Raw genomic sequence first — 24,164 nt, 5'->3', positions numbered from 1 at the left:
TCGACTGGTATCGGGACCATAGGTATGAGATGTTTGACTTGCAGAAAGAGCTCGCGTATTTCTGTGAGCAGATGTCAAAGTTTTGAGACAGGCTTGTATCCTATACAGAAAAGAGATTATGAAAATGACGGAGAAGGGAGATATAGTAGAGAGAGGACCTGGTAAATTCACTGAGATAACACTGTGTATAGACCAACGATATCCGCCTATATTACAAACCTAACCCCAGGGAAGAAATTCACTATTATGATTTTACCAGCCTGTACCCTTTCGTAAGCAAAACCCAAGAATACCCTATCGGACACCCCAATATACTATGACAAATTTGGACCCCTTGCAAATTATTTTGGAATTGCAAAAGTTAAAATGTACCCCCCACGAGGCTTCTTTTCCCCATTGTTACCTGTCAGAGTGGGTAACAAGCTTATGTTCCCGCTATGACAAACCTGTGCTGAAACCGAGCAGCGGGAGACGTGCATCCATACTGACGAGAAGAGGGCCATCCTGGGGACTTGGTGCACGGTGGAATTGAATGCGGCCATAGCGAAGGGGTACACAGTGGCTAAAATATATGAAATCTGGCATTTTAATGAAAAATCTGATGAACTGTTTTCAGAGTACATAAAATTACACCTCCACCAGAAACAAGAGGCTTCAGGGTATCCCAGCTGGTGCACAGACAAAGAAAAACAAAATCAGTACATTAACGATTTCTACCAGAAAGAAGGCGTGCATTTACGCCAACACGAGATCAGGTTTAACCCCGGTAAACGCCAAATCGCTAAACTGTTTTTAAATTCTCTGTGGGGTAAATTCGGCCAAAGAACAAACCTACCCAATAGCAGCATGGTGAGAGACCTTGACGAACTCTTTCAGTACCTGTTTTCCCCCCCACTACGAGGTTTCATCCTGTGAGTTTATCGACGATGAAACAGTGTGCGTGTCTTGGAAGCATGCAAAAGACTAGTACTCAGTCTCTGGACATACCAATGTTTTCATAGCCTGTTTCACCACTGGTTACGCCCGCTTAGAACTATACAACCTGCTAGACAGGTTGCAAGAGCGGTGCCTGTACCACGACACTGACTCGGTGAGATCTGTGAAAAGGGAGGGTGACTGGAATCCCCTCTGGGGGATTATTTAGGGGACCTCACGAGCAAGATCCCGCCAGATCAACACATCACCCAGTTTGTGTTGGCAGGCCCGAAAACATACGGGTATAAGCTGTAGAGAGGAAAGGCCTGTATGAAAGTCAAAGGTATTACCCTAAACGTAGCAAACTGTGAAAAGATCAACTTCGACAGTCTGAAAGATCTAGTCCTGGACTATTGCACAGGCCTGTGAGAAAACACCTCAAAAAAGATAGAGGTGCAGCAGCCCTCTATCGTAAGAAACAAAAATCAATGGCAAATAGAGACAAAAACCCTTAATAAAAGACAGAAAGTCGTTTACAAAAAGAGGGTCCTAGGAGAAGGGTTTAAAACCTTGCCCTACGGCTTTTAAAATAGATATGAGGTGGAAACACCTCTTTTCTGCAATTCTCGTGGGGCCTAGCAACTGTGGGAAAAGTTACTTTATAAAAAATGTGTTGGATAATGCCAAACAAACATTGTCTGTTATGCCTGAGAATATTGGATAACATGGCTATCAAAATCATTGCAAGATACGCATGTCTGGGCTTGTTGAAACATGTTTTGAGCAAGGCTAGGCATGCCCAAGAATTTAAATTTAGTTTTTACAAAATTCATCACCATCCGGTCGTTTTGCACTAAAGTCATTAGAACAGAATTTTAAAATCCAGTCAAAAGATAAACCCTTGCTACGATGATGTAAGAAAAAACACGCAGTGATAGCCGCAGGCGACAGAGCAGGGGTCTTGTAATTGTCTATTGTGAAACACAATGTCTGTGGCATTTTTGTTTAAAAATTTCATAATGCTTTTAGGAAACAACACGCTGTTTGGGGGGTGCCCGTATGAGTCAAAAAACTCTCCACGGTTACGCTCTGCCAGATACAAGGCGAGCCAGTGTTCACCAAGTTGGTTGTGTGGATGCGTGTTGACCACCAAAGCTAGGGGTCTCTGAGATAGCTTGCTGCCAGGGAGCCAATCACAAGGGAACACATCTAAGAAATTCTTTTTTGTGTAATGGGCCATTGATAAGACATGTGAGAGCTGCACGGTGTCCATGTTCACATATAGTCAAACAGAACGTTTCTCCTCTGATTTATCTCTATGACGTTGTCAAAAACCCCATACACGATCATATTGAGGGTGACGGTTAAAGCCTTCCCAAAACGTATTTCTGTTCTCAGGTTCCCGGTTTTAATCAGGGAATAGTGATCGGGGCATTGCTGGTCGGGAGATGGGTCAAAGGCAAACAAGGTGTAACCCTGTGCAAACGCCTCACGCTCGATTAACAGAGAACGATCTTTCATGTGTTTACCAGCTGTCTGTACCACATTCATGTATTCTCTCACGCAGCGTCCTACCTCGAAGTCTGGTTGCAGAGGCTTGGTTGGTATCTGTTCACCATCTACATACAAGGCCAAAAAATTAATATCATAATGTTGAAAATGAAAGGGATTTTCTGTGTAACTTCTGCTAAAGGCATCATTATCCACAAACCCCAGGATAAGCATTTTGGGTAACTGTCCCAAAAACAGGTTCTCTGGGTTACTGACCCTGCTGCTCGCGGGGATGCTAAACACTTTCATTCTCACACGGTCCATGGGATATTTAGCATTAGCGGTAAGCAGGGCCTCCGTGTGCCCCAGATGAACACTCGGGGCCACCCGTACTGTCTTCACAAAAAGGGATGCTGACACAATGCCATTAAACAGAAGGCGTCTTTACTGCATGTCAGTTTAATTTTCACATCCACTCCGTTCAATAAAAGTTTTTCTTGAAAAAACAGGTCGCTGTGTAGATGATCCAGCAGCTCTACCGTCCTGCTCTGGGCAGTCAGCTTTGCACGCCTCACAAACCCTAGATTCCCGCCATCCAACTCTGTTTCTTCGTCTTGTCTGGCAGTGTCTTTGTAAAACAGGCCAGTGGAAAATTGCATGGTAAAGGTGTCGTCGCTGTAATTGAGCGCCGATTCTATAAAGGCCCTGTAAGGGTAACAGTTGTTGCTTTGGCTTACAAGGCAGTCTCCCAGCGTGACATCCAACTGACTGAAAACAGAGGCCACGGGGTAATTCACCAGGCCCACTTCGGCGTCCATGGCGAGTTCAGTTCTGTCTCCTTTTACAATCTTGCAACATAGATACAGCAGCGTGTTGTTTAAATCCATATAATCGATGCCATTCCCTGCTATAAAAACATCAATGGGGGCAGACTCCGTAACAGCCGATAGAGGTGGCACCTCAATGTAGATGCGTTTCTCAATGCTGGTCTGGGTAGGGGCTATTTGAAACAAGTCTAGTTCGGATTTGGTGCACTCTTCAGACCCGCAGTGAACAAAAGCCATGTTGATTAAAATATCTCTCTTTTACCAGGCGGAGAGCGTCTTCTCTTTCGCCCAGGCTTCCTCTTGGACTTTCGCTTATGGCTGGCCCTGCGCATCAAAGCCCTTCTTTTAAAGGGTATTGGAGGATCAGTGCGTTGCAGGTATGATACATTTCTCTTTCTCTTCCTCCTTTTAATGTACATCAGCCCCGATCCTTCGTGTGAAGCTGTATTCGAGTCGGTTTGTGTAAAGTGTAAGCATCCTGGTCTGAAAGCCAAGCTGTTACCTGTCTTCTAGTTAAAGTTTTACTATGCTTTTTGGCCACTTGAAAAAGAGGATTCATCGCGCCAAAGCTCCCAACTTCCCTGGGGGTATAATATATTTTCTTTAACAGAGTCATCTGTGGAGACATGACTGTTCCCGGTACAGTCTTTTACTAACACAAGTATGGAGGGACACACATTCATATGGACACATTTAAATAAGTTTTATTCATTGCCTGGTTTAACACAACCTTTTACAGCCGCCTGTAAAAATGGATGCCATGACCCCTACAATGAGGGAGTCTGATCTGGTTCATTCTTCTATTTTGTCCTTTTCTGGATTTTCCTCTTGAGATCTGTGTCTCAGACAGGAGCAAAAACAGCTGATGCATGATATATTTACTCCCACAGGGCTACCAATGTGTAAGTTCTCAAAGGCCTCTAGAAAGACATCGTCGATCTGTTGAGAGATTTTCAGACAAAAAACAGTGTAAGCACCCCACTGCTTGTTTTTAGATTTATGCAATGCCAGGTCGATTCCTAACCCCATTACACCCCCATGATCAACCGTCGCTTCTTAATCATTCATTTACCTGAGCGACGTCTTTCCCGATCACCTTGTCCGCTGGTGACTCCCCCAAGCCATGATCCTCTTCCAACTTTAGGGGGGTGGACAATGAGAGGCCGTCACACTCATTGGTTTGGGTTTCGGGGTCGGGTTCCAAGGTATCTATCAACGGTGGAGTCAAAGGGCCCTCCTTGGAACTGTCACTGCTGTAGCACTTTCTCCATACAAGTCCAAAGGTCCTCGGGGCTAAAACAAAGTCTGAAGTTCTCACGGGGGTGGTAGAGGAGTCCATGTTTCCTCTCAGCCTTTCCACAATTTCTAAAACATGTCTTCTTGGTAAGAGATTGCCTCCTCTGCCCGGTACTGGGACTTATGGGGTGATGGTTCTGCACTCTGATTGGCAGAGGGCGTTGGGAGGAGTCCTTAGAGGGGTCACATGACCCTCTTCTGGGCGGTTCACCCCATCCAAGAACCTGGCCTATTTTGGCCAAATCTCCTCTTGGGGCGGTCCTCTGCAGCCAAAACCCATCGCAATTGGTAAAGAGTGGTGGGAGGAGTTCTTAGAGGGGTCACACAAAACACTTCTGGATGGGTCACCCCACCCCAGAATTCCCCCCAGTTGGTCAAATCTCTTGGGGTGGTCCCCAGTGGCTGAAACCCCTCCTGATTGGTAGAGGGCAGTGGGAGGAGTTCTTAGAGGGGCCACATGACACATCTTGCTTCTGGTTATGTGTCTGCCTTGACCCCGGAAGTAATACCCCATGGGTGTGGGACTTCTGGTGACCGGTGGGCAAGGGGTGGGGTTAACGTTTGATTGACAGTAGGGCCCTTATAGTACTGGAGCGCCTTCTTCTGTTTGTCTTCGTTCCGCTTCATTCCCCAATCACTTGGCCAGACAGATGTCACTTATGATCTGAGTTGTCACCAGCTGGACAGTGGGACTTGGGTCTTTCTGTAGGACCTGGAGAGCTGAAATTACAGAGGACAATACGTTAGTGAACAGACTGTCAAATCACAGCTAAGTGTGATCACAGAACCTTGAACTACCTGAGCAGAATGATCACATGGAAAAATGTGAGACTGGGCTCAGTCCTTCTGTTGGGATGGAAAATACATGAGAGATGAATATGCCTCACTTTTCATATAGTCACCTGTGCCTGAAATAGCTGGAGACTTATTACCTCTGAATACCATACTACAGCAGCTCTCCAATACAAACAAAGCTTTAGGTTCCTCTACTGGGTCCCTTCCATGCTCTCAACTAGGGGGAGACCCTGACTCTACCAGAAAGTCATCCACTCTGCTGTAAATGGAAGAAGGCCCATTGTTTCAATAGCTTCCACTTTTAAGTTTATTTTCCATCTCTATTCAGGAGACACTGCCTGAGCTCAAATAAACCTGGAATTTAACAGAGGCCAGGTCCAAGCTGGTTTATGCATGATACAGGGCACCTACTGGAAGAAAAATTGCTGGTGGGAAATTTGAGGTAGCAGAAAGTGGCTACAACTTCTTCTCACCTGGGGAGTCCACAGAGAGCCAATAAAGCCCAAAGAGTGGATAGCACTGGCTGTGGAGGGGGCATTGCCAGGACAACCAGGAGATGTACTGTCTCGTATCACACCTTCTGCAGCTTCCTCCTTCAGGGAAAATTAAAGCGGACTTTCTACTGGGCAAGAGTGAATTTGTCCTTTGCTGTGTGGCTGATGCACTTTGCACCAGTGGTAACGGTTACTGCTGCTTGTCAGCTAAATTCCTTTAGAACTCACTAATGAACAGGACTTCAGCTGTATTTATTACTTACACATCAGCAGATGTTCCAGGTCCAGCCATTTCATACGCTGCCTGTCTGTGTGTTCCAGGATGATGCCTAAATACACAATGTAAAATAAATAACAACAATAATAATAAAACCTTCCCTTGTTGAGTGCAAAGTGATATTAGCAGCCCCTAGACACGTCTTTGGCATCTCCTACTGTGGGCCTAAGGGTGAGCTGTGGACAAGAGGATGCTAGAGCAGTTTAGAGTCCACACTGAAGAGAATGAGACAGACATTTTTTAAAAAGAATGTTTCCATAAAACCCATTTGCTTGAAACAGTCTGTGTTCCTCTTGCCACTGCTGTCAGTTATTGGAGATATACTAAGATAGTGTCTTGGTCTAGTGGTCTGTGCAAAGGACTGGGGCCAGGAATAAGTGAGTTCTAAGCAGGGATCTCACAAGGTGACTGATAGGTGAGACGTAGGCCACAATGCCTGCCTGTCTCACATGGGTGTGCTAGGGTGAAGAGGGTACAGGGCCAAAGAGGAGGAACCTAATGCTTCCTTGACAAGGTGGTGTGGCAGCAGGTGCTATGGGGAGGTGGGCTGCACGCAGGACTAGTGCGGGTACGTCTCATCAAGCTGGGAATTATACACCCAGCTCAAAGTGTAACCATGCCCTACGTGACAATGTCCCTGCCTCTACTACTAAATGACTGCACCGTGCTTTCCCTGCAATGATCCCGAAGCACTTGATAGCAACTAATCCACCACACTGGGGAGGTAGGGATATTAACATCTCCATCTATGGATGGGAAGCTAAGGCACAGAGAGATTAATGGCAGCTCAGCGCTGCACAGTGGGATTGTTTCTGTCTCCCTCAATGGAAATACCAAAAGGGACACTGGGCATCATTTCTCACCAGCTAAGTTGGCTGCAACTGCCCGGATCTCTTCCCAGCTGCTATAGAAGTACGTGATGGTGATTTGGTACAATTTCTCCAGCAGCTCTGCATTCTCTTTGGCCTAGAGGGAATCAGGGACGCATGAGCTCTCTCTGGCTAGAAGTGCCCTTTGACTGCCAGCACATGCTTTTACGAACCACAGGTAAATAAGATAGAGAACAGGTGGCTGGGTAGAAGTGGGAATAATGGGAATCTGTGGCAGATTTACATTTCCCATCACCCTCAGTCATATATCCCACTCTTACAGTTATTTACATTATCCATCACACCCCCACCCCACACACACACCTCTACACCACCACTCCAGTCAATAATCTCAGACAGTTCAACAGCTCACTCACAAGGTATCTGCAAATGTCCACGTGGAGCTGTTCAGGCTTCAGCTTGGCTGTGCCACCAAGGTGCTCATTAATTGCACTTTGGAGTCTCTTCAGTCCCAAAAATGGGAAACAGAGTTGAAACGTAGCTCTGCATTCCTGAAAAAGAGTGTCACACCATTGAATTGTTCCCTACCGAGTGCTATGTTCATTCAAAGGGAACTCATCTGCGTGACTGCTCATCTGTTCCAGGATCAAAAAAAGGGATTCATCTGGATGTAATTGGCAGAAAACATGCAGGAATGACTAATAGACGGGAGGGCTTCAACTGAAACCTGGAGATAGCATCAATGTCTTTTGGGAACAGATATACCGATGAAAGCTGCTACACCAGGCATAGGTGTGGTCTCTCTGTTCTGGGGAGGCAGGGGCCTGGGGTGCAGAGACAGACAGGAACAGAGACCTGTCGGTGTCAGACCCGTGACCTCTCCTGGATTCTGGTGAGGCAGCCATGGACCAACCTGCCTGGAACTGACTCAGCAGGAGGGCAATGAACTGAGGGGAGAATTTGGGCCTCCACAGCAGGCAGGAATAGCAGAGCTCCCCTGGCATTGGGAGGAAGATTCCTTTTGCTTAGTAAATAAGTCACTGTCGGTCTTACCATTGAAATCTCAGGGTTTGGGTCTTGCAGGTGCAGCAGAAGTGTGACCCAGCTCTTTTTAACCTGGTCGGCGAAATAGGTCTTCCATTTTCTCTTTGTCAGCCGGGCCAGGATGCCAAATAGGACAAAGGCCATTGAGCGAAGAGCATCATCCTCCTACAGCCAAGAAAGCCCCGCAAGTTAGTAACTAAGAGACAATCACATCATGCACTTTGCACAGCCATCTCTTCTACTCTAAAGTAGAGTGATTCCAACTACAGCTAGTCGGAAAAACGGTAATTAACCAATTTTTTGTTCAAATTTGCTGATTCATCAAAATATTTTAGAGACAGTTCAGTTTTGATGAAATTCCTCCGGAAGCCAGGTAGGGGTCCTTAGAAACTTGCCTGGTGTCTTTCCAGTGCACCCATCCAGCTCTGTAGCAGCCAATCTAGCAGGCTGATTGGGATCGTGGGCTTCCAGGCCCCCAGCTTCTGGGACCCTGGGAGTCCTGGCTCTCAAATTTGCAACTCCCTGGCACCTCTAGCTCACAGAGTTTCCTGGGTTCCCAGCACCGGGATAGTCTGAGAGCAGACTGTCCTGGGCCAACGCTTCCAATAGAGCTAGGTTGAGAATAGTAATTCTGTTTCACAAAGAGTTTTGAACTTTGGGGAGAAGGGTTCCCACAAATAGGAACAAAACCCAAATTTGAAATCTCTAAATTCTGTGCAAAACAGAATGATCATTCCAACCCTCTCACATAAAAATGGTATAGAACAGGCCCAACACTCTCTATTGTACTCTGTAACCCCCATTTCATGGTTATCTAGCTACCTAATCTAGTATTCAGACTTTCTTTGAGGTTCTCTGGCAATAAAGAAGAATAGAAGGGTGAGACTGTGGGAGCAGGGATGTCATCCCCATCCTCCTAATGTTCTCCTCCTCCGTAAAACACCTCTCTTCCCTGGGGCCTAAAATCTCTTCACTCCGACATGAGCAATGCCCAGGGAGTCCACATCACGCATTGTAAATGGAGTCTAATCAAGATCAGTTGAACTGGGGTTGGAGAGATCTGTTCACATACATCGTCAAAGTAAGTCCGGATCTGTTGGGTGAGGTCTTTGAAGTAGGAACCTATGTCCTTCTCTTTCAGCGCCTTCAGGACTTTGGCCAGTGCTTTCATGCTCTCGCCAATGACTTCCGAACTGAAAATGTCATGTAAGGCCCCGATCAGTATGTCCAGAAGAAACTTCTTGTACTTTTTCACCTGTACAAACATATGACATTAAAGAACACTTATCACTGATCACACTTCTAATAAGTTTTCTTTAGCAGTTATGAAGCTGTGGGAATTTCATCAACCCCGTCTCCCCCCCAGAGACCTATAGCTATATTTCAGACCAGGTGCTAGCTACAATGAGCCCAACTTGGTGCCATAATACACCTGTGTAATCCTATTATTAGATTCCTAGTTACTTAGATTCCAAGGCCAAAAGGGACCATTGTGATTATCTGGTCTGACCTCCTGCATAACATACAACTTCCCCGAAATAGTCTCTGTTTGAACTAGAGTGTATCTTTTAGAAAAACATCCAATCTTGATTTTAAAATTGCTAGTGACAGAGAATCCCCCACCACCTTTGGTAAATTGTTCCAATGGTTAATTAAAATTACCATTAAAAATGTATGCCTTATTTCCAGTCTGAATTAGCCTAGCTTCATTTTTCCCCATTGAATCTTGTTATACCTTTGTTTGCTAATGTGAAGAACCCATTATCAAAATTTATTCCCCATGTGAGTAGTTATAGACTGTCCTCAAGTCACTCCTTAACCTTCTCTTTGTAAAGCTAAATAGATTGAGCTCCTTGAGTCTATCACTAAAGGTATATTTTCCAATCCTTTGATAATTCTTGCGACTCTTCTCTGAATCCTCTCTAATTTATCAGCATCCTTCTTGAATTGTGGATACGTGATCTGGACACAGTATTCCAGCAGTGCTCACATGAGTGCCATATTCAGAGGCAAGATAACTTCTTTACTCTTCTTCAAGATTCCTCTGTTTATACCTCCAAGGATCATTTCAGCTCTTTTGGCCACAACTTCATATTGGGAGCTTATGTTCAACTGATTATCTGCCATGACTCAAGTTTTTTTCAGCATCATTGCTTCCTGGGATAGAGTCTCTCATCCTGTAAGTATGGCCTGCATTTTTTGTTCCCAGATGTATACATTTACATATGGTCATATTAAAGTGCCCATGGTTGACTTATGCCCAGCTTACCAAAGGATCCAGCTTGCTCTATATTTACTGCAAAGAGGTTACTAGGGTATATGAGAGAGCAGAATTTGGCCTAGTGCATTTTGTGCAGCCTCTGTAAACTCTGAACAACTCTCTCTCTTGGTTTCTCTAGTTATGCTGCATTCTATTCAGTAATCTCTCTTACCTTCTCAGGTGCCCCATAGACTAAATTTCCCAGGCCTCTCACAGCCATCTGGCGGACAATGCTGTTCCTATCGTGTGACCTTTCTTCCAAGATGCTCAGGACAGACTTAAGGAACTTCTTCTCCCTGAGCATGGGATCACTCATTAGCTGAAATAAAATCAACATGTCCATTAGCCCCAATATGATCATTAAGATTGGCAATATAATTTGAGCAGACATGGAATACACTAAAAACAACAAGGAGTCCTCCTACAGCCACAGTCTTGTGGATACAGACTAATATGGCTACCCCTCTGATACTTGGCACATAAGACACTGTAACTTTATTATTCCACACAAATGAGAAATGTCTTAAAACATGGAGCTTTCCTTTTGGGCACTATCATAGGGATCCACTCACCTCTTGAGAGCCTCTTAGTGGCTGGGTCTAGTACCACAGTCCTTTTCTCACCCCTGGCGCACCCTGCCAGCCGACCTCAGTGAGTCTTCTGTGTCTCAGGCCTCTGGCTGCGTCCCAAAGTCCAAATGAACCCCTTCTGGGGTAGTCAAGAACAATCCCATTGCCCTCACTAGGGTCTCCAGCCCCAACTCTGGGTCCTTGAAATTCTGCCCTTTGTTCAAGCTCTCCATAAGCATTGTCCCCTCCGTGGGGCTTATGCCACTGTAGATGGTAGGGGAACCAGGGCCTGCCCATAACTCTGGGTTCCAAACCATGGACCCTGGAAACAGTAGCTAGGCACTGCCTGATTTCAGTTCATTTTTGCTTCTTCCTACCGGCCACTTTTAGCTTCACCCTCACCTCCGGGTTAAAGTTCTTAGGGACCCTCTTCCTGCAAATCCAGCTTAAGCAAATGCTGCCAGAATCAAACTCTGGCTATCCCCTGAATTTCTGTGGCCAGAGAGCAGCACCCTTTCTTGCCCCTCCAGGTCCTGCCAGGAACTGACCTGCTAAGGCCCTGCAGCTCCTTTTAGCTGAGCCTGATGGGCTCTGATTGGCTGCTTTCATGAGTCCTTTCTAGTCAGACCCAGATTTGTGGCTGTTTTCCTGGGGCAGGGTGTAGTAGGACCACGGGGCCTCTTGTAAGGAGCCTCAAAGCCCAGGTACAGCCCATCACAGGCACAGATCGATTGTTTTTCTTAGAACCAGATGAGCCCCTAAGATAGTTGCTTAGCATAAGTGGGAAATATGATGCTGATGTTAGAGGAAGGTTGTGGAAAGGGCGGATGGTCCAGCTGTTATCACACTAGCCCAGGACTTAGGAGACCCAGGTTCAATTTCCTGCTCCCTCAAAGACCTCGGGCAAGTCACTTAGCCCTTCTGTGCATCAGCTCCCTGCCTGTAAAATAGGAGTCATTGTGCTTCCCTACCTCCCAGGAGTGTCGTGGGGATACAGACATTAAAGAGTTTTGAGGTACTCAGATACTACAGTAATGAGAACCTAAGATAGATGTGAATGTATTTGTATGTTGCTTGTTTTATAGTATTAGGACACTAGGTTCATTCAGAAGATCTGCTGAGCTAAACCAAAATCAGGAGCTGTTGGTTAGTATCAGCACTAGGACTTGGCAGAAGAGGTCCAGGAATTCAAACTCTGTCTGTATCTCTCTCAGCCAGCACCAGTGGTTGTGTAGCTAGCATAGGCAATGACAGCAATAAAAATATCAGAGAGAGAATGACTCAGAAAGATGTAATGAAATTCCTTGTGAGGTTTCCATATAAAGGAGGACCCATTCTACTATCTAAAATGACAATTACTCCTATGAACTGAACTGTCCAACTCCCGAAAGAAAGGCAAACATGAGACAACAGTCTAATGGTGAAACTGCTCTTCAGAACCCTCTGTCTTACCTGGGCAAGGAAAGCTGTGCTGGTGACTCGGAGGTTTTCTGTTGGGGAATTCACCCAGGGGAGGAGGCTCTGTAAGATCTCAGGTGTTATTAGTCCAGATCTTAGCAGAACACTGGAAGACAAAATAAACCGCTTATGGGGTAGATTGCACACTTCAAAAACTCAGCTGCTCTGAGCATACAGCACTGATATCTATGAATGGGAGCTGTGTGTTTCCACCCAGGGCACCCCCCACAAAGCTATAAACTGGAGGTTCCCTCTCAGCCACTCTATTTGCTACTGATTCCCAAGGATAAAATCATGCCTCCTAGATCTCTTACCTCACCAGCAGACACACTCCCTCATGGTGAGTCTTGGGGTTTTCAAGCAGACTCTGTGTTCTCTGCTCCCTGAGCGCTCTCACCAGTCTCTCATTCCCAGCTTTGAAAAGCACAGCCTCTAATGCTTGGCTAGAAAGCCTGGGGAAAGAGAGGCACAGAACTGCAGCAATCAGTAGGAATGTGCAGCCTAAACAGAGCGAGGAAGCCCTGGTTACTTGTCAGGTCTGCTGTTCATCGACAGTTCATCCACTGGCAATATCCTGGACACCAGTGTCCCTGGAAGGACTTGATGCCGGGAGGTAAGTTTCAGTCTCATACATCTCATATGACTAGTTTTGCTAGGGACAAAATTTTGCAGTCATTTTTCCCTTTCTGCAAGGAGTATGGGCACTAGCAGAGTACAATGATATGGAAAAGATACATGATCAGGACCCAAACACTGGGGGCATAGAGTGTGGTGATCACTAATGGACATTTATGATGTGACAGAGAGCTGAGGGTTTGCACTTGAATCAGCACTCTGGTCACTATTAGTACTAATTTGGTTCCTCACAGAAGGCGTAATTGGACAGAGGTGTACCTGATTACGAGGTCAGATGGGGGCTAGTGAGTCAAGGAACCAATCATTCCATTAACAGGGAAACTGTGTAAAAGGACATGGGCAGGAGCTCTTTGAGGGGAACAGACAGAGAAAGAAACTTGGGTGACCAGATGTCCCGATATTTGGGGCTTTATCTTATATGGGTACCTGTTACCTCCCACCCCCGTCCTGATTTTTCACACTTGCTGTCTGGTCATGCTAGGAGAAACAGAAAGACAAAAAGCTAGGAGAGCCTGACAAAGTGAGGTCTCTGAGTGGAAACACCTTAGCCCCCACTTTTGGAGAAGAGTTTAGAAAGTTGAGATACAATACAAAGGTGCTATGTATTGGTAGGGGGATTAAATAGACTATATGTTGGTGCTTACAAGCAAGAAAGTCTCAACGCGGTCTGTGTTTGTGGAAGATGTGGGGGTGCAACACCCCTCTCTGTCACAGCTGGGGGCTCATCAGGGATTTCCCTGTTATCTATGCAAATGGAGAGCCTGTTGGAGAAGCCGGTGTAGAGGTTTTGGCAGTCCGGGTGATGGAGGGAACACTGAAATGGATGGTGAAGCAGCAAAGAGAAGTGTAGAACAGGGGTTCTCAACCTTTCTGTTTCTGAGCCTCCCCACACCCTCAACATGCTACAAATACTCCATGGCCCAGTTCCAGGCCACTGCCCTGCCAGGCATCAGAGTTTGGGGCTCCTGGCTCTGGTTTTTAACCTCATGGGGTGCAGAGGCTCGGGGCTTTAGTGCAGGTGCTGGGCCTCAGGGCTCCAGCGTGGCTGGGCTCAGAGCTTCAGCTTTCTGCCCTGAGCCCCAGCTAGTCTAATGCCAGCCCTGCTTAGCGGACTCCCTAAAACCGGCCTGGTTGAGAACTGCTGGTGTAGAAGACCCTATAGACCTTCCAACAATCCCACCATGCAGAAAAACAGCCTTTGCTTGCCTGGTAGGTTTAACAGCAAAAGAGCCTTCAGGAATTTATACAGGAGCAAGCCCAGGTCTGGCAACAACTCCTCCAAAGTTTGGCCAGTCCTGTGACAGGAAATGGAAACCAGGCACAGGAGATCAGACTCTGTAAAATGGGACCTGCGAACAACCCTGATGTGTTTTTGGTTACTCTTAAAGGAGCAGCAGTGAGACCTCATAGGGACAGAACAATGTAGGGCCTTCAACTGACACCCTATTTAACCGGGGAAGCACATATATGGGTCTTAGTGATTAGCAGGCAAGAGATTATGACATGATTAAGGCAGCCATGCTGGACTAGGTGGGGCCTGTCCACAGAAAAGTACTGCCAGAAATGGAGAGTTGAAAGATGGATTGAGGGATTATGCTTCTGTGCATTTGGACAGAAATTAAAAGATTGGGCCACTCATTGGTAAGGCCAGATACTCAAACTGTGGGGGAGATCATGGACTGCATGATTCTGGAAGTTTCTTCAGTCTCCCTGAGCATACCCGAGCATGGGTTATGTGGCGCCAGCCAGTTAATCTGGACCCCACAGTTAAAGTTACAGAGGAATTTGCAGAGGCGGACATTCCCAGAGTGAGTCAGTGGTTTAAGGGACTAGATTTGAGAAGGACCAGAGTGCCTCCAGCTGGGAAGGGCAGCAAGAAGAAGAGGGAGGCGCCTCAAGGAACTGTAGTGGGAGCTTGTCCTACAGTGTGCTACCGACATAGACGTGAAGGACATCTAAAAAGAGACTGTCCTAAAATGGACTGTGGGTTTGCACAGTTTTGTGGCTGGGATAAGACTCCCAGGCAGGGAAGAAAAAGGAAAGTACCTACCATATCGGTATGGGTAGGGAAGAGCCACCAAAGGGACTAATGGACACAGCTTCATCCTGTTTGTTAATCGGGCAGGAGTTAGTGAAACCCCACTGGATACTTCCCAGAGGTAGGATCAAAACTGAATATGTACATGGGGACAATAAATTCTGCCCAATGGCAGAGGTGACTCTGGAAATCAAGGCGAAGTTTAGGCAGAAACATGTAGGGGTAGTGGATGGATTGCCCCACTGCCTTCTACTGGGCATGGACTGGCATCCCTTTCTAACAGGGACACCAAGGCATGTATGGAGGCTCAGGAGGGTGGAAACAAAACCTGAAGGGCCAGGTAAAGAGAAAATATATGTAAAGGGGCTGGAGGAACCTAGACACGAAAGTACAAGCCACAGAGAAGGTGAGGATGCAGAAGTCCCCTGAGAGACAAGAGGGAGGAGAAAGAAAACAAAGGTCAAGAGTAAAGGTGACTTAAGATCATCCATTGGGGTCAAACAGTCATCAGAGCCCTTACCACCAGGATCTCAGGAGCAGGCATCCCGAGAACACTTTGGAGGGACTCAGCACAGTTTGTGTTCATGGAAGAGGCCGGGGCACAGCATACCACCCCTCACATATAGGTACCTAAAATAGGCCTGCACATGGGCCAACCGCATGAGCAGAACACTTGTGTCTGCAGCGCCAGCAATCACCTAGCTAGGTACCCATCCATGTGAACAAATTCAAGTTTTGTGGACAAAGCTTAGGCACCCATGTTTGAAAACCTGACTCACTGTGGCCACTACATAAGACCAGCCTTACTGGGTCAGTCCAATGGTCCATCTAGTCCAGTATACTGTCTTCCAACAGTGGTCAATGCCAGCTTCTTCAGAAGGAATGAACAGAACAGGGCAATCATGAAGTGATCCAATCCCTGTTGTCCAGTCTCAGTTTCTGGCGGTCAGGCCTAGGGACACCCAGAGCTTGGGGTTGTATCCCTGACCATCTTGCCATTAGCCATTGATGGACCTGTCCTCCATGAACTTATCTAATTCTTTTTTAACCCAGTTACACTTTTGGCCTTCACAACATCCCTTGGCAATGAGTTCCACAGGTTGACCGTGTGTTGTGTGAAGTAGTACTTATGTTTATTTTATAGCCACTGCCCATCCGTGAACAGAGTTTAGATCCTGGTTTCCTAGGAAAATTCAGAGACATTATAAAACCCTGAAGTCTGTAATTTGAGCACCTTGTTGGCACAGAATAAAGAAACACAACAATAATAGAAACTAATAATGTTGTGAGATTGGTGGGAAATGTACATTAATGGGTATCAGAGCTGAAGTCAACTGATGACTCAGGAATCTCTTAGTGTTAACTGGCGAGGGGCACAGAGTGGGTGCCGAGTGGTCTGGTATGTACATTCTAGTTCACTAAAAGATTGCCATATGAGTCTCAAATAAAAGCCCATGTCACCAATATCATTGTGAAACACATGTACAGATGCGGTGTAAAGAGTCATGTATATGCATTGAAAATTACATTCTTATGATCTGTGTCTAGGGACTAGTCACCAGGAAAGGTGGAAAAATGGTTTTCTTTCAGGGAAGAAATGTTTATCCATCTGTTTCTTTATCTATAAATTAAGCATGTAGGGTTCACATTCAGTTCAGAAGGACTGTGAGAACTTCAAAGAAAGAAAAGTAACAGGAAGTAGACAGGGGGTGGGGACCCAATTTTGGGGTACACATCAAAGGTGTGCTCTAGTATATTTAGGGGACAAAGAAGACACCCTGGCATCTTTCACTTAGGAAGTAGATGGACAGTGATATGGACAGCGGGGTTGCTATCAGGCGTGGTTGAGAACTTTGGGTGAGAAACATCTTTAAACAGGAGGTTAAGCTGTTGGTTAAGTTTAGTCTCTAAGAGCATGTTATGATTTCATTTTACATGTAACCATTTTTTGCTCGCATTCTTACTCACTATCACTGGAATCTCTGTTCTTTGATCATCTCTGTTCTTAAATATATCTTCAAATATATCTAAGTGCTGTGTGTTTTGCCGTATAGTATAAGTAATAAAGTATAGAGTCTAAAGTATAAGTAATAAACTGGTGTGTACTGTTCCATTGGGAACAGCAGGCCTGGTAATTCTGTGGGTGTTCAGTGGATAAAGGTCTGGACACTATATGGAACGGTCAGAAGACTCGGGGGTTGGTGTGTGCCTATCACTAACCTGTACAAAGAGACTGAGGTCTGAGGAGGCCTGGATGGCAGTGTTTGTTTTGCCAGAGCCTGGTCATTTCAGGGAACTGACCCACATCAGGCACAGACAAGACTTCCTCACTCTAAGGGCAGGCAATGGTAAGGTGCCTCGTAACCCTGGGAACTCCTGGGGAGTGTCACACAACTCTATTGGAATTCTCTTTGTTTCTCTCCCTTCCTTCTAATTACCGGCAAGGGTCGCCCTCAGTATGTTGTAGGTCTTCTCGGAATTCCCTCCGGCTGCTTATCCTGGGCAAAGGCATCTCTTGTCCTAGGGTTCGGCTGACCTGCTGCAGGAGAACAGGAAACAACTCTGGGAGCAGCTCCTGCACAGCTTTGTTCGACTCCAGTGCTGACACCACCTCAGAGATGGCACATGTTGCCTGAAAGGAGAGAATGGTAAAAACTGAGAGCTCTTCCCAACACCATCACAGCCTCTCTCCCCTTCTGAGATCTGCTGTACGAAATTCTCACTTCTGCCAGTAACTTGAATGACTGCGAGCAACTCGCTTAACTTGTGGCTTAGTTTCCCACATCTGTACAAATGTGGATGACCTACCAAGGCATGTTGTGGGTCCTAAGGAATATTTGCAAAGCACTGTGAGAAACCTGGTTCAAAGACTTGCTAATTGCCAGATGTTATTAAGTAAATCAGCCACGTACTCTAAAACTGCCGTATTTGTTCCACAGACAGCACAGCTGGACTGAGGGAAACAGTACATCAGAGGAGAAGTGCCCACACAGCAATATTATACCACACTTTTAGCTTTGCATCAGCAGGATTGTCACAGGGCAGAGGAAAGCCTGAAAGACATATCTGTCTTTACTTACTGAGAGAGGTTCAGCAGCTGCCAAATCCCTGTCGATTTCAGTCTCTGAGGTGATGCGGCCTTCTTGTCTTGTTGGAGTCTTTATCTTGTCTATCAGGATCTTTAGGACTTGAGTGGCAAGCAAGGGGTCTCCCCCCAGAGATCTCCACAGCTCAGTGATGTCACTGCAATTTAACAGAAGTTACATGTGACCCCTGGACACTTTTGTGGCTCAGACTGAATACGTCATATTTAAGTAAAGACCAAAGTTTCTCCTTGCCAATGATGAGAAAGTTAGGAGTACTGTCCTCCTTTAACGCTCCTCGTGTTTAAATATTGAGTTTCCAGTTACAGAACTAGGTTAAGTGACCTAGTCTTACTGCAGCCTCACCATTAATACTAGACTTCAGAAGGACAGGACACAGAGCGCCAACCTCAGTTCCTGCTTTCCCATTTTCCAGTAAATATGGAATCATGAACATGTGGCTACAAAGATCTAGGGTTTGGAAGGCAAGTTGATGAAGGAAAAGCCATATTCCTACTAACTGGTGTGATATAGCACGGCCAGAGGACAGCAGGAGAGTGATAGATGGGAGATATGTAAGCCCCAGGATGATGAGAGCCTTAGTCCCTGTAGAGGGAAGAGAGGCTGCTACAGATTAATTAGAGCACCTGAAACCAATTAAGCCAATTAGAGCACCTAAAGCCAGTCACCTGATAAACCCCCCCCTGCTTCAATCAGACAGTTGGAGGAGTTGAAGCAGAGTGGTTTGGTGTTGGAGCAGAGAGCAGTTTGGAGGAAGCAGTTTGGAGAAGTGCTGTGGCGGGCCAGAAGACCAAGACCCTAGGTAAAGGGAAACCCGGCTTGTGCAGAGCAGAGGGACTCTACAGACACAGGGGTTGGGAGAAACTTGGCCCAAGCGGAGAGAGGGCAGGAAGCCCCACAAGCTGAAGGTCCGGAGAGGGAAGTAGCCCAGGGGAAGGAATCGCTAGTTCAAGTGGTTCACTGCTATCCCTAGAGCCCCTGGGCTGGGACCTGGAGTAGAGGGTGGGCCCAGGTCCCTCCCTCTCCACTCCCCTTTTCTGGGACACTAATGGGACAGTTGATACCCCAGTTCAGGGGTGAGAAACGGTGCCCTGCACCCCCACAAGAGGAGAAAGTGCGGGACGCAACATAATAGTGCCGGCAATTTGCCACACTGGACATACAACTATGAGACCAAATATTCGTGGCCATCCTATGTCCCCTTCACAAAGGGTGTCCCTATCCTCTGTTGGCCAGAAGCTGGGACTGGGCAACAGGGGACGGATCACTTGACAATTACCTGTTCTGTTCATTCCCTCTGGAGCATGTGGCACTGGCCACTGTCGGAAGACAGAATACTGGGCTAGATGGACCTTTGGTCTGATCCAGTATGGCCGTTCTTATGGTCTTAGATTCCAGCACTGATAACTGATAACTCAGTTAGGGATCTTTAAATGAAATGATGGATCTGCTTCCAGTCCAGTTTTAAGTACCCAGGACAGCAACTCTATTCTAGCAGCCACACCCTGACTGATACCAAACAGAGGTCTGATGATAATATTGGCTCTATTCTTTGTAATCAGCCAGGGATTTGGACTTGAAGCTGTCATGCTACCAGGAAACCAACAGCCACTGCTAATATCCAGAGTGAGGTCAATTCAGGTGTCTAGAGAGGTAGATGTTTCCAACAATACACTCCAGTTATACCAGTAAAGATAGGTCTTTAGGATATCAAAGCAGCTATTAATTAATGGAAACAGAATGACACTTTAATTTCTCTCCGCACCCCACCTTAACATGCTCTTGGACCTTCCTGCAGAAAGACCCAGGCTATTAACCTTTAGGAATTATCCCAAACTGTCTGCTGCTTAAATAAAGCCCTACATCTCCCAGTAAAGCTGTGGGATCCATGTTTCACCAAGATGAACGCAATAGGTAGCGGTATATACCTGTTCATCGGCAGAGGTTCGCCGAGGAGGCTGGAGATCACTGTCTCTAGGTCATGGTGAGCTAAAATGGACACCGCCTCCACCAGGAACTGCCTCAAGCTGCCCTCCTGGATAGTAGGCATGTGGCTATATATTATAACCAGGATATCTGGCACCTGGAAGGAACAAAACCAGAAAGAAATGTCCCTTTTTCTTTCTCTCCATTCATTCTACAGAATCAAAACCTTTATTTAGCCATTTAGCCAGTTGCTGCTTTTTTAGAAATTCTTCACTTCAAGAAACAAATGTTCAAATATGTCTGCATAAATTTAACCCACAAAAATTGCCCACACTTGGCTGTAAAAACTAACACTGACACACACATATACATACCAGGTAATTTAATGTGGTGGTGCCCAGCTATGCATTAAATAAACCCGTTCGCATGCACAAAAGAAGGCTTTGCTTGCCCACATTTTGCAGGTGTGATTTAAGCAGCCAAATCTGACCATTTGCCTTGAAGAATGCGGAGTTCATAAACAACCACAAGCACAAAATATGCAAGTGCTTTAAACACAGTGTGCAAATACCTGGGACTATGAACAGGTGACGACCTCTCATATTCACTCCTAACCCTTCACATCTTCAAAACACTGTGCAAACATGGCAGTTCTGCTGCGAGGGTTCCCTGTCCTGAGACCTTTCACCAGCCTTGTTAGAAGATTTGTGGAGTGCTCCTTTCATCTAGCCCTAACGCACTGGGCTCCAGAATAAGGCATATAAATAGTGGATCCCAAAGACACTATAGTTTTCTCCCTCCCTCCCCCCTTCTATTCTTAAAGGGTATGTCTACACAGCAAAAAAAAATCCCACAGCAGTGTAAAAGTGTAGCTGTTCCTGGTTGGGCTGGAGCCCAGGCTCTGAAACCTGGCAAGAGGGTGGGTCTCAGAGCCCAGGCTCCAGATTGACTAGGAATGACCACAGTGCTATTTTTATCCAGGTAGCCCTTAGCCATAGGCCTCCTAAGAACTGGATGATTCCAAGTGCCAGTCATTCTGTCTTGTTGTATTTTCCCCAGAGTCTGTTTTTTCAAGCCTTTCTTGGCTGAATACTGTGGCAACAAGCTAGACAAATAAATAACCAACCATCTTCCTTTTCCCTTGGATTATCTCTGTCTACTGCGATTGATTCTGCCATTGCCTATCTTAGGGTAGGAACAGAGATGGAATCGACTCTATGTCCGAGGGGGAGAAACAGCAAGATTTTTGTTCATTACACATAAGGGGAAAGAGCTAAAAGCCTAGAGTTTAGGCAGAAAACCTCTCCAGTTTCCCGTTTTACCTTGTCCAGCATGGCATCTCCACACTCCTTCAGGATGATCTTCATCCACAGTCCAGCTGCCGTGGCACAGGTGGGACTGGCAGACAACATACCACCCAATGTGGCCTTAATAAAGTCTGTGGCCTGTTCTGAAGGAAAGTACTCACTAACAACCTGGGAACAAATCAAAAACAGGAGAGACTGCAATGATGTCTGGCTTTTTAAAAATGGAGGCCTAATATCTCTATGAAAAGATATATGCATCAACAAATTGTTAATTAGCCTCATGTCTAGCGAGCCATTTGTGATTACAATTCTCTCTACAGTCTATATACGACATTTTTGTATTCTACACTAATGATATCAGGTTAGAGGCAAAGCCTCTGTTGCACAGTTAGCACAACATTGTACTGGATACGCAGGAGGTAAGTTTCCAGTTTGTATTCTCTTCTATACACTGCATCTTTTTACAACTTATAAAATGAAGTAAAGAGAGGCATGCACACAAATATAGGCTAAGGCAAACCCACAAAGTGACAGAATGAAGACTGGGTGGTTTCTCAGCTTGATGTTCCACTAACACAGTTTTTTCTCATGAATGGCTGGATAGGTACATGTGTGCGCAGCTGCGTGCGTATTTTCATGTGCGTGCAACATTCTGTGGAATCCGGTTTTTACATGGCATTCATAGCACACATCTATGAAAAGCATCTTGCTGGTTACTAGCAATGAATGCCCCGCTCCCACAGCTCACTCCAAGTATGGAAAGGCATCATAAAAGCTTAAATGTGAAATGAATAGTGCCCCGTCACTAGAACATCCACACAAGCTTTTTGAGTCAGTTACCCTGGCCATTTTGGAAGATGCCTGAAACAGAGCCTCAGGGTCTGGAGCTGTTAGTGCTTCACGAAGACATCTCAGCTCCTCCGCCGCTGACCCCAGGTTCATGGACTGGCCTGGAGTGGAGAAAAGGAGAAAAAGTACTGTAACGATTCATGAAACTGAACCTCTATTGCATGGATATTCATACAGAAGGATCCATGTGCTATGCTGTTATCAGCATAGTGTAAAATCTTGGCCCCATCAAAGTCAATGGCAAAACTCCTGTTGACTGTAATGGAGTCGGGGTTACACCCTAAATGTCTGAAAGTTAACAGTAGTGGTATGTTATTGTGAATGATACAGGATTGAACAAGCACTGTATTCAGCTTGGAGCCGCTTTCTGGGTGTGTCTGGTTTCAGTAGCCTCTCTGCTCTCAGTATTTAAATCTAATCTCATATTCAAGTACAACTCATGCAGGTAGATCTCAGGTTCCAATGTAGAGGTGAATCCCTCCACCAAACTCTCATTGTAAAAGAGATGGGTCTGGACAAAAACTTCGGCAGGAAACCCAGGCTCATCAGTCACTTCTAAACAATGCTGGGATTTCTATCTTGTACATGCAAAGATTGGAGTCCCTTCTTCTGTTTCTGAATCACCAACACTGTTTTTAGGACTGATTAATAATAATTGGAAATAGGGTGACCAGATGTCCCGATTTTATAGGGATAGTCCCGATTTGGTGGGTCTTTTTCTTATATAGACTCCTATTACGCCCCACCCCCTGTCCCGAGTTTTCACATTTGCTGTTTGGTCACCCTAATTGGAAATGGCCTTAAACGATAACCAAGCTCTATCCCTTTACATCTAACCATTAGGTGAAAAGAATATCCTACTCTTTCACAGAGGGGAAAATGGCCTACACTTACTCCAGTAGCTTTGAATGCTCATGACAGAGGGCTGCTGGAAGAACTTTCTGTTTAAAGAATTATTCCAGGAAACCCCTCCAATACAGCCAGTGGCAGGGTAAAGAGAATGAAAATGTTTAGTACCAAGGGCTTGTCTACATGGAGATAGTCAAGAAAGCTAATCCAAATTAATTTTCAAAATGCATTAGTTAAACTTCATTAAACACCTATGGGGACACACTTATTTAGAATTAAAGGGGCCTTATTTCAGGCTAGTTTCATTCATGTAATTCACTAAAATTAATAAGGGCCATTTTAATTCAGAATCAGAGCATCCACACATGTGTTTAATGCCACTTTAAATTTACACCGTTAGTTCATTTGGATTAACTTTCCTTAGTGTCCCTGTGTAGAGAAGCCCTAAGGAATTTAGCAGTTATCTACCTGTATGCAGACCATTTATTATTTGTACAGTTTCCAAAAGTGTGCTAGGCTCTTTACACAGCATAATCTTCTCTTCTAATCAGGTATTTACAAGATGCCACCATTCTGTTATCTAAGTGCTAACAGACAGGACAGAAAGAACTAGACAGGCAGAAAAATGGACATTACAACAGTGAAAGAAGGTGAAGAGTTACTTATACCTGCTAATGGTGAAGAATTACTTATACCTGCTAATGGTCTCCTCACCTTGTATACAGAGGAGGCAGCTGATACAGTCAACCACCCACTGACGGGACGTGGCCAGTGAATCACAGCTGTATGGTGCTATTAGTCCAATCAGAGATCCAAACCGATTAAAACTTTCCTGAGTCTAATTACAAAAGAATGAAGAATGAACGTTCTCCAGCTGTACTAGCCTTCACTTGCCATCCTTATTGTTGATACCAGTCAGCTCTGTGTTTTTGGGGAACCAGGGCGCAGTATCTAGCCTGTGTGACTCATGAAGGACACCCCTCACCCCGTCTCTGTTTGAACCAAAACCGATCAGAGAAAAGGCTTGCAGAGAACAATGAAGGGCATGGGGAGACACACCTAGACCCCCCCTGACAAGGGTGACAAGATTAAGACGTCTCCATTTTTGCATACAGAATGTAGAACAGAGACAACTGCCCTAGCCTCATCTGCATGAAAGATGGGATAGGAATTTGCATAAAGAATGAGGAACGGGGAAC

At 45.7% G+C, this 24,164-nt stretch overlaps 1 protein-coding gene across 1 annotated transcript; it reads right to left on the bottom strand.

The window, feature by feature from the left end:
* Positions 1-5,163: 5,163 nt before the first annotated feature.
* Positions 5,164-23,803, bottom strand: LOC113409003 (maestro heat-like repeat-containing protein family member 2B; the record flags this gene model as incomplete). Its single annotated transcript, XM_029914033.1, has 13 exons — positions 5,164-5,249; positions 6,959-7,061; positions 7,979-8,134; positions 9,042-9,224; positions 10,402-10,548; positions 12,251-12,402; positions 14,099-14,187; positions 17,369-17,562; positions 18,011-18,173; positions 19,963-20,117; positions 21,283-21,435; positions 22,108-22,217; positions 23,680-23,803. Coding segments are annotated over 13 exons (1,815 nt in total), but the record flags the coding sequence as incomplete, so codon positions are not given.
* Between the last annotated feature and the right edge of the window lie 361 nt (positions 23,804-24,164).

Source organism: Terrapene carolina, unplaced genomic scaffold (genome assembly GCF_002925995.2).
Source record: "Terrapene carolina triunguis isolate 2854851 unplaced genomic scaffold, T_m_triunguis-2.0 Scaffold28114, whole genome shotgun sequence".
NCBI lineage: Eukaryota > Metazoa > Chordata > Testudines > Emydidae > Terrapene > Terrapene triunguis.
Note: the sequence above shows the minus strand (reverse complement) of the source record. Positions and strands in the feature narration are given on the sequence as shown.